Consider the following 13,409-nt stretch of genomic DNA (forward strand, 5'->3'; position numbering starts at 1 on the left):
GTGGTCTGCAGTGCTCGCGCACTTCTCGGGCGCGGATCGTAGCCCGAAGAAGTTGTAGGGGTGGTGCGACCTCTGGTCCAGTCATACCTACTGCTAAAAATAATGCTGGGAAGCAGAGTTGCAGATGGCCATGATGGGCCTGCAGATGCGCGCAGATGCGACTATGTTTAAAGCCAACTAAAAATGGGGGCACTGGACCCGAAAGAGATATATTTAAACCTCTAGCTTCCTCGAACATCGTGAAGCGGACCGTGATGTCTTCTGGTTGCTGGTGTTGGTTCGGTTCCGTCAGGTCAGTGCTGGAGAACCATGGAATTGTCGGGAGGTGCCGACCGCAATATCCACAAATCGGATGGGCGCCTGGGATGACCCCCGAGAGAGTCTTCTCGAATTACGGTCGCTTTTGCGCGGCCCATATCATGTCTGAAGAAGTTCGTTGCTTCATTACTTCCTCGCCTGTCTTCTTGGTGCTTTCGCAGCATGCACTCGGGGTTGGACCTCAAGCCAAGTAGATGACCACTTCCCAGCTCATAGTTACCTAGGTAGATAATGAGAGCAATGGCGACGACAGACATACCCCGTTGCAGCGGGATGAAGCGAGATAGATCGCATTCGCACTCTGTTTGCTGACTGTCGAAGCTCCAGTGCCCCAGCGCAGCAGCGTAAGATCTTTCTGGTGAGGTATATGAAAGACCCTTTTTCCACATGGAACTGAGCGCCACTTGGACCCTGAAGTCGGGCAGTCATCACACTAAAGATTGCTTACTCGGTCGGTGCTTGGGTATTGTCGATATCCGACAGGTCTGCGGATAAGGAGGCAGGACCATCTCACTAATCGTGAGGTATGCAGATTCCAAACCCCTGTAGAAAAAAAGGACGTCGCGTCCGTCCCCCGCACATGGCTTGCTCTCTGGCTTGCACACGGCGGCTACACTCAGAATCGCGACGCCTCTCCCGTGCGGCGATTGGTAAACGGCCGAATCGCGTATATTGCTTTTGGCAGATACGGCGTAGTATTCTAGGGCTGAGGGAGGGGGCGGGCGCAGCTTTTGGCGTGGGCGCAGTCTTGGTGGTGCTTGGCTGTGTGCCTGTGCCGGTGTCTGTGTGTCTGTAAGCTATGGTGCGCAGCGCGTACATAATACGAGGGGAGAGAGCTTACAAACTTACTTCTTGCAATGCAATGACGTGTGGTGAGACAGAATCGGTCGGTAAGTGCTTCTGGTGCCGCGCCTGGCTTGCTCAGCTCTCTCTCTGTCTCGGGGTCTCTAATCTATCTGGTGAAGGAGCCGCTACCCACGTGTGATACAGCACGCGGGAGGATTCTGCCATATGGCAGTCCTGCACATCGTTTCCTGAAGCGGACAAGAGTGAGGACGGGAAGGCATCCTTCAGCAACACTCGTTTAGACGAACAAAGCCCGTGGCAGAAGCCATGGTTGCACGGGTTGGGTTACAAGCGTGCCCGCTTCGGTGTTCACTGGGCTGCTGGGGCCTGCCTGTCTTGATCAATTCTCCCCGCGGCGGATCTTCCTCATCGGGCGATTTGGCACCATGCTCGTTCAGGCAATCGGTGGGATGCTTGGCAGGGGAGGGGCAGCCGAAAAAGTCCTGGCAACCTGAGAAGTAAAGTCCTAGGCACAATTAGCCCTGGCTGGCGGCCAAGTTGGGCCTGGACTGGGCGTTGGAGGGTCGGTCGGTCGTCTTTTCTTCGGGCATGCTATGCTGCTGTATGTAACTACCCGCTACATAACCGATCCTGTCGGAACTGGATGGCCAGATTGAGCTAATCGCGCTGCGAAAGCCGCCGAAGGATTTCGAATGATATCATGCCGTTCGTCATGTTGGCCTGATTGGGGAACGAGCTCGATGGAATAGATGGAACAGATGCGACTTGACACCTCCCATGCACGCATCCATGTTCCATCACAGAAGGTGCTGGGTGCTCCGTAGCGTGCCTGAATCCCGACCCGCACCACTTGCCTGCTAACATAATGTAGCTCCGCAATTTTCATCTGGCCTAATATTTTAGGCTCGAATCTGGCAGCTGCTGATTCGTAGTTTCCCTGGTCGCCTTCTTCGTCTGAAAGAACCGTTGCGCTTAAACCTCGAAACCCACGTGGCATGGGATGCTGGTCCCAGTCAATAATTAAAGCCCATGCTCGAAAGACTCCATCCAAAGAAACGGGGTGGCTTAAGGTTAAGAATGGGCTTGTGCTAGCGATCAGCTCTGATGATGGTGCGACGACAAGTGCCCAATTAGTAACCGGACGGTAAGAGGTGTAGCCCTAAGACTGGACGGCACATGCATTGTTCTGACTACATACGCAAGTATGCGGCGCAGTTTTGCGTCACTGGTTCCTGCATGTTGTGCCCTTTGAAAGATAATGTATTAGAACTGCCATGGCTCTAGGTTCGGATGAAGACAAAAGTGTAAGCCTTGGCCAAACAAACCGGGAATGCCGGTAACTGATGAAGGATTCGCAGTCACGGCTCCAGTAGCTGCCCAAAAGTGACAAAGCAAGGACTTACTGAACTCTTACTAGAGATTGGGTGAGTAAATTGTTACAGAGGAAGACGAGTGCTTTACCTAGTGCAGTATGTAGAACTACCTAGAAAATGAAGGGGGAGAGAAAAGAATTATTTCTGATACATATACGTGCCTACGTAGATGCAGACATATCTGAATGTATCCCATCACTCACCCCCTAGACAGTGCCGCCTATACCTCGAGCTGACATATCTCCCGTCTTTGCTCTGCCATACTTGACAAACGATACAACCATCGATACAGGGACTATATACTCCAAGACTCTCACAAGGCCACCCAATCCCCCCATCACCACCACATTGATCGTGACGTTTAGCAGCTACCTGATATCATTCCCGGGAAATATCAAGCATCACTTACATTTGCTCGTTGCTCAGCAAGAGCCGCAGCAACAGTAGCTCCAATGCCGTTGGACTTGGAGGACCCAGTCACGACTAGGAACGTAGAACATCAGTACTTCTTCGTATTTGCTAATGGAGTGTGATAGCTCGAGGCGTAACTTACTCGCCGTCTTGCCGCTCAGTTGACCATGTTTCGCCATCGCGGCTGATATGATGAGTCTTATGGGGAAGATGAGAGATGATGGAAACCAATACGAGAACTTCTTGCGGTGAATTCACATACTTACTACATACGATTAAGCCCCAGAAAATCACCATATGAGAGATACTCTTCTTGCAACATACATACACTGTTTCTTTCGATTACGCCACCAGACACGTCGATGTTTGCTAAGCACGTGGAGCCGAAGCAGGTGCGCAGCGCGGTGTATGCCGTCGAACACTCGGACGATAATGGACAACTTGACGATGACTGCTTTCAAATCACTACTGTCCCCGGACTCTTTCAGGGCCGAGGGTAAATGCTCGCCCGAGCACGATATCAGCTCTTTCGGTAGAGGGACATTCCCACGTTAGGTAAAAGTCCCACAGCGGGACCTCGCTTTGGCCCAAATAAAGATGACAACTTAGATGAACATATACAGGAAATATATGAGCCCGGGCATCCTTAAGTATGCAGCTAATTGTGAACCCAAATTAACGATCGATAGATACTGCGATCCCTCTTCCCCACGAAACAGACAGGTCTCGGTGTGATATCTCATTACGATGGAGCAGAGTCTTCGTTGTTGGGTGATCGTGACACAGCTGCCCCCTACGACTGGTAGCGTGCCGTTCCTCTCTGTAGCATCAGCAGCAATGAATGTGCCTTTCTTCGCTGCCGCCGAGCCTCCCAGCCCCCATGGCTCGAGCCCCAAAAGCCAGCTAAGGTAGCCGGGCAGATCAAAGCTCCGCAAGTTTTCCCCCCTCTCGACCACCAACGGCACCTGCTCCTTGTTGGTGCTTCCGAAATATGCGCGGCGGCCTCTCAGATAGATGATCTCGCGCATTATTTTCCTTGAAGTGTTCCCTCTCTTGCGGCACTGTCGTAGTCGTAGCTGCTGCTGGGGCCACCAGTGAAATAGTGTTTCAGGTCGCGTCACCGAATAGGGCCGCGTGACTGCGCCAGGCAACTGGGCGAAATCTGTCACATATCCAGTACAAGTCCGCTAATATTTATTCAGTCGAGGTTGCTGTACTGCTTGGCCGGTGTCACAGTCCTGTGAGGTATATGTCATAAATGGACACAGTAGATATGTCATGTATAAATAACCACCGACCTAGAGTTCGGGGGCACTAGGGTATAATACCTTCTTTTTGAGTCGATATGTGTTGAGTTTGCTCGGTTTTGAGTCACTTGCTTCAGCTGGCCTGCGCTGGGACGAGTCAAAAAGCAAAAGCACAAAAAATACGTTGAAAAAAAATACGTTGGTACAAGATGCAGGCCTCATACCGCCCAGTAAGTCCTCGGCTCCGCCCCGTAGTCCCTCGACTCCGCGCTCGAGACGGGGCCCACCACGTTCCTTTCCCCCTCGTCCTTCGCCAGCGTGGGCGTGGGCGCGGGCACGGTCTGAATCGGCCCCAACACCATATCCTGGCTGCCCTGGCCGGAGCCATCACCTGGCGCACCACCGCCGCTCCCGCCACCGGCACAGCCACCCCGTTCGCACAACGTCGAGGACCCCGTCCGGCGCGACGTGCTCGGGTGGTAGTAGGTGCTGCTGTCCCAGGAGCCGCCGCTGCCGCTTCCGGCCGGTGCGCCGCTCATGGCCGGATGCTCGTTGCTGGTTATGCATTGGATGACGATAGCGCTAAACAGTACTATTGTAGGAAGAAGCCCCAGGTTAGCTTTCCTTCTTTTCTTGTTTTGTTGTTCTTGTGTAAGGCGGAAAAGGTGATGAAAAGGGGGGGAAGGAGAAGAATGAAAGAATGAAGAAGGCACAAACCATCGGCACCGCAACAAAGCAGGCATAACCAGTATGGTTGGCCATCGAAGACCATTTGCCCAATAAGATTCCTACCCGAAAGAATTTCCTTTCGTATTAGCCTCTTTTTCTTTAAGATCGACGCTGGCAAAACCCTCACTGGGGGGGGTTCTGAGATGACGGAATCCAACTCACGACAAGCTGCTGAGCAGCGTGCAGCATGTTCCCAAGAAGGTCTTCTTGGTTAAACAGCGGAGCTTGGAATCCAGCGGCCCGTGTTTCGACGAGTTCACGCTCCGTAACCAGCCAAGGTGGAACGAGTGGGATTGTACAATGGGCCGGAGGAAGAGGGTAGTCAAATAGACCTGTGATAACACCACCGTCAGTTTAAGTCCCCGTGTACACTGGGAGAAAGCAAGGGTGCATACTCACATTGATGATAACATCGACGACGCAGATGCAGATGAGAATATCGTGGTTTACGGCAATTACGCAGAGGCCGTCTGAAGTGATGTCGTTGGCGTGGCTGTTGATACACAGAACGGGTTGTCAGCGAGTGTGATTCGATCGATATAAATTGCGAATGTGGTGAGGTCGGTCTTACAATGCGAGTAACAGGACCAGGAAGACGAAATTAGAAACTATATTAGCCAGTTAGCCTCCTCCTCATGATGAGGCGCGATGGTGACCGTCGCAGTGTGTGGAAGCCGGATCGAACTTACTCAAGATGAACCCGAGATGGAACAGGTATAACTTGGATTTAAACCTACTCTTCGCGGTGCCTCGGACGATATGCTGTTCCAAAACAAAGCGTAAGTGACTGGCCATCATTAAGGGTGAAGGTGAAACAGAAGCCATATGGACACTCACGGCCCTGTCAACCAGGAAGAGGTAGATGAGAAGCTTGCTAGAGAGATAGGCCGTGATGCACAGCAAAATGGTCGCCCTGCATACTCGAACATTGTCATTGGCGTCCAGCGTAAACTGCGTCAGCGACGAGCCGAGCATGAACAATAGGGAGTCGACGTAGATGGCGATAACCACTAAAGTAGGTGCGAACGTCTGGGTCAGTAGGGAGTTCCATCGAACGGAGCAGGAGGCGGGCCACAGCATCAGCATCAGCAACAGCCTCGATTCACTATCGTATTGCCTTGCCATGGAGATGAAGATGGGGGGACGGGGTGAAGCTTACGCCATATTATGTAGGGGACACGGCGCCATGCACGAACAGTGGCGCAACGGTGATCTGTGAAGAAGAAAATGGCCGTGAGCTACCAGAACGAAAAACCCGGATTCCCAAGCAGTCAGTGCCACAAGATGTGTAGGCAGGCAGGCAGGTAGATGACTTACAGATGAATGCGCCGCAGACACCACTGCCAAAGATGACGAGAAGGAGATTGACAATCCGACCGGCCACGGTCTCGTGGTAACCGGAGAGGTCGAATCCCCGCATGCTCATGTGGGTCGGCGTGCTATCATAAAAGGTATGTGATTTTGGGAGTGGAATATAGAATGTCGCATCGCTGGGGGAGATATCGAAGAGCCGCGACCTAAAAGGGGCTGACTCGTTGTTGGACGACGACACCTTTGGGTGTGCTGCAGTATTGTCAAAGACAAGAATCGATGAGACCTGGCTCCGCCAGTATCAGCATCAACAGCAATCCTTTTTTTGCCTCTGCTTCAGATCACGGGAGAGACCAATGTCTAGGACCCGTCCGGTGTTCCTGCGTCGGACCGATATTTTTAAGATGATGCTGCAGTGATGTATTAGTTATCGTTCGCCACGGTGGGCTGACATAGCCTGTACGCACCCGAGCTGCACTTAAGCCGCTGGTCGAAGTTAAAGTTTGGGGCTTGGAGCATGATTGAATATAAGCATCTCGAGCTGGCCAACGTTTCCACGGAGCAATACTCGGATAATGTCAACCAGCCAGATCGACGGGATCGAGCAGACCGTCTCGGTGCCCAGGCCCCCAAAGGACACACCGTTGCTACCTAGTCTAGAGCTGGTTCGGAACAACAGCCAACTGCTCTCCCACGAGTGCGAAAGAGTGTATCCTTGTCAAATCACGCTAAAAGGAAACCGGGAATCATTCTCGCGAAAATGGGGGTTGGGATCAGAACAGCAGCTGTGGATCGAATTGCATCCGCCCCCACGATCGTAGGGAGCTCTCTTTGTTTATCAATGACAACCGGAGCCTTCATTCCTGAACCCGATCGTCTTCTTCCTGGAGCCCCCGGGCGAGTTTTGCCACTCGGGGATCCCTCACGCTATCCAGCAGCCTTGAATATGGGGCTGTGCGTATGTGTTTATGGGAAAATGTATCCCTCTCTTCCTCCGCTTTATCTTTGAATCCTATCTTGAGTTTTTTCAATCGTTTTCCCCGCCTCCATTATCCAGCCCCCATTTCAAATGCGCCCGCAGCGCGCCCGCCATAGGACGAATGGCCCGGATCACCGGAATGGACGAAACAGCAATGCCGCCAAACCCCATTAGAGCGCTCCCCGCGGCCCTAAGAACGGGAACGGTTAGGATGGGGGCTAGGCCCGGTAGGTGTGTCCCACAGCGCTTTCTCGACATCAACCAAAACCACAATCCCCGCCCTTTCCCTCTAAGCCGCCCAAGAACTCCCAAGATACACCGAGAACATTAACTTACATGACTCCTGTCTCCGGATCAAATAGTCGGGACCGTCAAGACCCAGGCCTCGCGCCCTCGGCCCTTCGCGGCTCGAGCTGTTTGACCTGCTTCCCCACGTCGCTGAGGTGCCCCGACAAGCTCCCAAGCAACCTCTTCATCTCGTCCGCGACGGCCCGCCGCGGTGCGCGGCCCTCCATCACCTGCGCCGAGGGGGGTCGACGACGGACTGAAGCCAGAACGGGCCGTGGTCATCGTCATCGTGTTCATCATCATCATGACCGCCCCCGCCCCCCGCCCCCGCCCCCGCTTCCGCTTCCGCTCCCTCCCTGAAAGTCCAAGTCTTCGTCCTCTTCGTCCGGTGGGGAAAGGAGGAAGTTGGCCGGTGCGGGGAAGTTTCGGGGATTGGGGGGGAGTATAGTCCATCATGTTGTTGTGGGGTAATGCCGGTGGTATAGCAACTCCATCGAAGGGGGCTCATCGACAGCCCGTCCTCCCCGAAAAACATGCCGGCCGACGACCAGGGGGCGGCGGTGCCGTTGGCCGACCGCGGCGGCGTGCTGGGGTACTCCGGCGAGATGTGTTTGTTGGTGGAATCGTCCGTAATGCCAAACAGGCTTTCGTCCAGGTCGATCAGGCTGTTTAGAGAAGCGCGGTCGGCCGGCATCGGTATCACCAAGGGACTGGGACTCGGGCTGCGGCCGCGGCCATTCGACGTGTTGTTCTGATGATGGCTGTAATTGTTACCTGCTGTGGAGCGACGCGGACCTCGTCCCGCGCTGCTGCTCCGGGGCAGGGGGCGGGGCGTTGCTCGGCCACCGCCATTCCATCTGGCGCTGCTGGGCAAAAATGGATGTGGTATTGCTTCTGATTGGTTTAGGCATTATTCCGTTCTTCCCTGGAGGCTGCGGGTTCGGCATGGGCTTCGAGCTGTTAGGGAAGAACGAGCCACTTAGAGGTAGAGGGGGCGGGCCCGGGGCCCTCCTCGGTATTCCTCGGTTGGACAGTCCGCTAGATGGTTCGTACGAAGCAGCCGAGTGTGGAAAGGCCATGGGACCAGGGGCAGTTGGTCGGAGAGTGGACATGTCATCCATCGACGATGTTGGTGTGTCGAAGCTGTCTCCGAGTGAGGCGTCGAGGTCGATCAGCGATTCTCGTATCGCAGCTGTACTTGAGTCGTCTCGGAGTGGCAGATCCGGCGCTGATGACGAGGGCATGGCACTACCACCACCATCATCACCACTGCCGCCACCGCCAGGAGCATAGTACGTCCTCGAGTTCTCTGTGTAGTTTGTTCTGGTGTTGGGGTCGAAAACCTTCTCTAGAGGAGCCTTGAGTCGTTCAAGTACGTGAGGCGGAGGCCGGCGCCTGCCCTTCGGTCGTAGCGGCGGAGGTACCATATTCTGTGAAAGATCCTGTGCTGAAGGGCCAGTGTCCTCAACCTCCTGGTCAAACTCCAAAGTCGTGCTAAAGTTCCATTCGTCCTGCTCCGGATCGGCCCCAGTGCGATCGGCCGCTACCTGCGCGCCGATGTTGGGGTTGAGTAGTGATTGCCTAACGCCACCCTGTTGCTCCCATAACCTGTAGTTCCGCACAAGCTGGGAAAGCGAGGCAGCTGGATATGCCAACGAGGTATGGCGAATGTATGGGTGATTTACGACGCGGTCAATCGTGGGACGCCGGTCGGGTTCCTTCTCCAGGCAGAATGCCACCAGATCCTTCAGCCCATCGGAATACTCGGGACCCTCGAGCCGCGGAATGTGCCCGTTGAGGAACTCTCCAAACTGCGACGGGTCGACACGCGCCCTGTGCGACTCCATGGCATTCGGCGGTAGCCCGGAGGCCATTTCGTAAGCCACTGCTCCAAACGCCCAGATGTCGACAGCAGGACCGTACGAGACGACGGAATCAAAGAGCTCGGGGGCCATCCAGTGCAGAGTGCCAATGACAGTACGTCTCTTGTCGAACTTGGTCTGGACCATGGCCGCCACGCCGAAGTCGCCCAGCTGAACACCGCCCTCTTGAGTGACGAATATGTTGGCGCACTTGATGTCTCGGTGAATGACGCCGTGGTTGTGGATCCAGCGGATGGCTTCGGCCACCTCCCGCAATATCGGGATGATCCACTTCTCGTCGAGCCGCGGGCCACTGCTCCCCATCGACGCCGCCGCATTGAAGGGCTTCATCAGCGTCGCGACGCTGCCGCCGGCGCAGTAGTCCGTGATGATCCACATGGACTGCTCAACCATGAAGGCGTCGACGACGAGGTTGACGTTGGCGGCGCCGACGTCGCGAAGCAGCTTGAGCGTGCTGATCTCCTTCTGGATGTCGCCGTAGGTGTCCGCGGCGCCCGGCTTCACGCCGTCCCCTTCCTCGATGTCGACCATCTTGATGGCCACGACGCCGCCCGTCTGCCGGTCCGTCGCCTTGTAGACACGGCCGTAGCTGCCCTTGCCAATGAGCTCGGACAGCAGGTAAGGGGGCGCGCTCTTTCCGGCCTCCCGGCAGGCCAGGTCGGTGGCCGTCTGCATCTCCTTGGCGTCGTCCATCATGGCCTTTCGGGTCTCCATGTCGACGATTTGGCGTGGATCCAGTGTCGGGGTGGTGGCCGTGACACGAGTTTCTGCGAGGAACTCATGATAGGCGATGTTCCCCATCTGGATAGACAGACGGGGATCGCGGCCGGCAGGGTTTTAATCCTCATCAGGAACAGCAAGGGTGGTGGTGAACTAGGTAGTTAGTAGGATTCCGATCAAGCGTTATGACCGGGATGCGCATTTAGCCTTAGTACGTGAATATCATATGGCCCCCTCGCGTCCTGCATATCTCGGAAAGGAAGCTGGGCGTGATCGCGATGCCAGGTACGTTTTTGTATGACCTTCGCTGTTGGACAACCACACTGCCGGGGAGTCGGATGAACGGGTCTGCATCCGGGAGCAGGGGGCGTGGGTGAACACTGCTTAAGCGAAACCACGGTTCCCAATCAATTGGCCCCAGCCAGGTACGATCGATGGGCGGTTCGCAAATCCCGACACTTGTCGGTCTGGCCGGTCTGGCCAAGCAATGGGCAATGGGGGCTATCCCTTTCTTTTCAATTCCGAGAAGCGAGATGTGTTGGTACTGCACGTATCACATCTCTTGATATAGCTGCCGCACGTCTTTGCAGCCTCAGGGCAAGGTGCTACTAGCACCGCCGCGTAGACGTGTCCATCGACCATATCCGCTGCTGCTCCGGAGAAATCTCTTGAGAGTTCTCCAGTGAGGCCATAGGAAAGAGTGTACAAGGAGACAAGACATGGTATGGGCTGTTGATTGGGCTTCCAAACTGAGGTCATATTAAAGAAAGTGGATAGCAACACCTGATAGTCGTCATCAAATGGATCAAAGCGAAGAGCCGCAATCGTGTCGGTGTAGTAGAAGTGGAAAACTAGAAAACCCCATGTTGACCGATCAACATTCAGGCCGATTCGTACCTGGCACTATCTTGATCGCTACCAGGGTCACTGAAAGGGGAAACATTGGAATTATCCGGGGTTGTTGTGAGATGCTGCTGGCACTGGAGGCTGGGGGAGAAGTGAACATTGAAGCAAGAACAGTGCCGTGGCTGCTTGTTGTGGCGGTTGATTCTTGGTCGCGACTGTATCTCCGCAAACCCCGAACATTCCCCAGCGACGCCACCTTCCCTACCTACGGTCGCTAATTACCACCACTAATGCCTAGGTCGGCGGGTGCATTGCACAAAGACCGACTCGATGCCCATTTCAAGGACTGTATGTACCTAATTCTTGCATATCATTCCTACTGGTAGGTAGAGCGTTTTTCTCTCTCCATTTGGCAACAATGCCTCCCCAGAAGCGAAAGCTCTTCTCAGTTGCCGACCCGAGCGAAGATGACAACGCCGTTCCCACGACACCGAAGAACCCCAAACGACCTCGGCTCGCCCCCGCCACGACAACCTCTCGCCGCTCTCCGACGAGCTCCTCATCCGCATCCTCACGTGCCTGCCCCTACCGTCTCTCCTCAACGTCGCGCCCGTCTCGCGTCGGTTCCACCGCCTCGCCGAAGACTCGCAGCTATGGAAGCGGCTATACTACAACCGCTTCGTGCTGCCGCGCGCCATGCGCATCCCGGGCTTCCGCAACGGCTCCGCGCGCGAGGGCAAGTTGCACTACTCGTCGCGCCGGGCGATTTGGGCCGACGGGAGGAGGGGCGGCTGGGTCGACATGCGCAGCAATAGCAGCGACAACAACAATGGCGGTAGAGTTGATCGGCCTTCGACGTCGCGGGATTGGAAGGGGCAATACAAGCTGCGACACAACTGGTCCAAGGGCAAGGCTGCGGTGGAAGAGCTACATGTCGGCGACCACATAGCGGCTGTCGGTACTGGAGAAGAGATTGCGACAACGGCGCGGCCGATGCTGGTCAAGATATCAGAAGGCGTGGCGATAACGGCAGACCTTTCATCGGGCCTGCGCGCATGGGATTTAAGGACAAAGGAACTGGTCGCGCAAGCCACATTTCTCGAGTCTGGGTCAACAAGCCCGGCGGCACCGAGCTGCCTGGCCGTTGACGACCAGGATCTACATTCTAGAGTGTTGAACGTGGCCGTTGGCTTCGAAGATGGCAGCTTCGGTGTCTGGAAGCTGGACATTGGCAAGCACGAATTAATACGGAAGTACCGGCACGAGAAGTCTACCAATGGCGAGCTGGTCGGGATTGCATACTCGCACCCTTACCTGCTAAAAGCCACCGAGTCTGTCTTGATATCACTATACACATTCGAAGTTCCCGAGGACCCCAGGTCTGCCACTATCCCGGCGCAAGATAGACCAAGAGCTGAGTCTATCAATATACCAACGGAAATGGATAGCCAGACTGAGGATGAAGCCTGTGCAGCTGGCTCCGATCCCAAGATACCCCAAATGACGAATGCGCCGTCGGGATCCCTACAGGCACCAGTATTGCTCACATCACTCAAGTCACACACTTCAAGGGCGCCTTTGGCGCTTTCCATACGCAAGACGGCAAGCACCACGATAGCGTCAATCGCATACACATTTTCCACCCTACAAGGATGGTCGCTGGGCATTCAAGACCTCCATCTACGGGCTTCAGCCTCAAAAACGAAAACGACACCAGACATCACAACAACGCGCATCGCGTATTCCCCACCCGTGCGCTCTTCCCCGTCGCAGCAAGTCCCCTCGCCGCCATCCTCGCCAGCACAGGCGACGGCCCACGCATACAGGACCCACGCCGCGGACGATGGCCCAACCAACATCTGCTACAACCACCCCTACCTCCTCGCCACTTTACCCGACAACACCCTGATCCTCCATCTCTGCACCTCCAACGCCACCTCCCTCTCCGTCTCGCCTGGCATCCGCCTCTGGGGCCACACCTCGGGCATCAGCGACGCCGAGATCACCTCGCGCGGCAAGGCCGTCAGCGTCAGCTGCCGCGGCGAGGAGATCCGCGTCTGGGAGCTCGAGGGCCGGGCGGAGGCTAGGAGTATCGAGGTGCGGCCTAACGTTCCGGCAGCCAAAGCAAAGGCAGATGCGGAGTCAGATGAGAGTAATAGTAATACCCTCGCGGCTTTTGACGAGAAGCGGAATTGGGTCGGGTTCGACGACGAGATGGTCATTGTTCTGAAAGAATCCAGTCAGGGCAGGGAAAGCTTGATGGTTTACGATTTTACTTGAACTTAGGCAGCACGTAACGAATGATACCCTACATACCAACCCACCCTGCCAGATTATGTTGGCACTTCCAGACTTCTGTTGAGGTCCATGGAGTGAGTGGTCCACCGGACCCTGAAGACAGATCCTGTCGCAAAGACGTATGCACTTCGGGTTAAAATGAGCGTTGCCTCCCAATGTGGCAAACCGCATCCCAGAAGCAGAACTCTGCGCTGAGGAG

At 55.3% G+C, this 13,409-nt stretch overlaps 5 protein-coding genes across 5 annotated transcripts; 1 reads left to right on the forward strand and 4 right to left on the reverse strand.

Moving 5' to 3' along the window:
* Positions 1-293: 293 nt before the first annotated feature.
* On the reverse strand, positions 294-2,363 carry PG997_010793 (uncharacterized protein; the record flags this gene model as incomplete). The annotated part of the gene is made up of 5 exons (XM_066815108.1): positions 294-729; positions 899-1,100; positions 1,168-1,270; positions 1,413-1,615; positions 2,324-2,363. The coding sequence occupies 5 exons, from the start codon at positions 2,361-2,363 to the stop codon at positions 294-296; spliced, it is 984 nt and encodes a 327-aa protein (XP_066664398.1).
* Positions 2,364-4,107: 1,744 nt separating this feature from the next.
* PG997_010794 (uncharacterized protein) lies at positions 4,108-6,311 on the reverse strand (the record flags this gene model as incomplete). Its single annotated transcript, XM_066815109.1, has 7 exons — positions 4,108-4,125; positions 4,444-4,748; positions 4,874-4,944; positions 5,048-5,217; positions 5,285-5,355; positions 5,575-6,039; positions 6,203-6,311. The coding sequence occupies 7 exons, from the start codon at positions 6,309-6,311 to the stop codon at positions 4,108-4,110; spliced, it is 1,209 nt and encodes a 402-aa protein (XP_066664399.1).
* A 1,378-nt stretch (positions 6,312-7,689) lies between these two features.
* Positions 7,690-8,157, reverse strand: PG997_010795 (uncharacterized protein; the record flags this gene model as incomplete). Its single annotated transcript, XM_066815110.1, has 1 exon — positions 7,690-8,157. One exon carries the CDS (start codon positions 8,155-8,157, stop codon positions 7,690-7,692), a length of 468 nt encoding a protein of 155 aa, XP_066664400.1.
* A 76-nt stretch (positions 8,158-8,233) lies between these two features.
* Positions 8,234-10,147, reverse strand: PG997_010796 (STE/STE20/YSK protein kinase; the record flags this gene model as incomplete). The annotated part of the gene is made up of 1 exon (XM_066815111.1): positions 8,234-10,147. The coding sequence occupies one exon, from the start codon at positions 10,145-10,147 to the stop codon at positions 8,234-8,236; it is 1,914 nt and encodes a 637-aa protein (XP_066664401.1).
* Positions 10,148-10,344: 197 nt separating this feature from the next.
* PG997_010797 (uncharacterized protein) lies at positions 10,345-13,192 on the forward strand (the record flags this gene model as incomplete). Its single annotated transcript, XM_066815112.1, has 2 exons — positions 10,345-10,351; positions 11,409-13,192. 2 exons carry the CDS (start codon positions 10,345-10,347, stop codon positions 13,190-13,192), a joined length of 1,791 nt encoding a protein of 596 aa, XP_066664402.1.
* Positions 13,193-13,409: the final 217 nt, after the last annotated feature.

The sequence above is a fragment of the Apiospora hydei genome (assembly GCF_038363865.1).
Source record: "Apiospora hydei strain CBS 114990 chromosome Unknown utg000008l_segment0_segment0, whole genome shotgun sequence".
Taxonomy (NCBI): domain Eukaryota; kingdom Fungi; phylum Ascomycota; class Sordariomycetes; order Amphisphaeriales; family Apiosporaceae; genus Apiospora; species Apiospora hydei.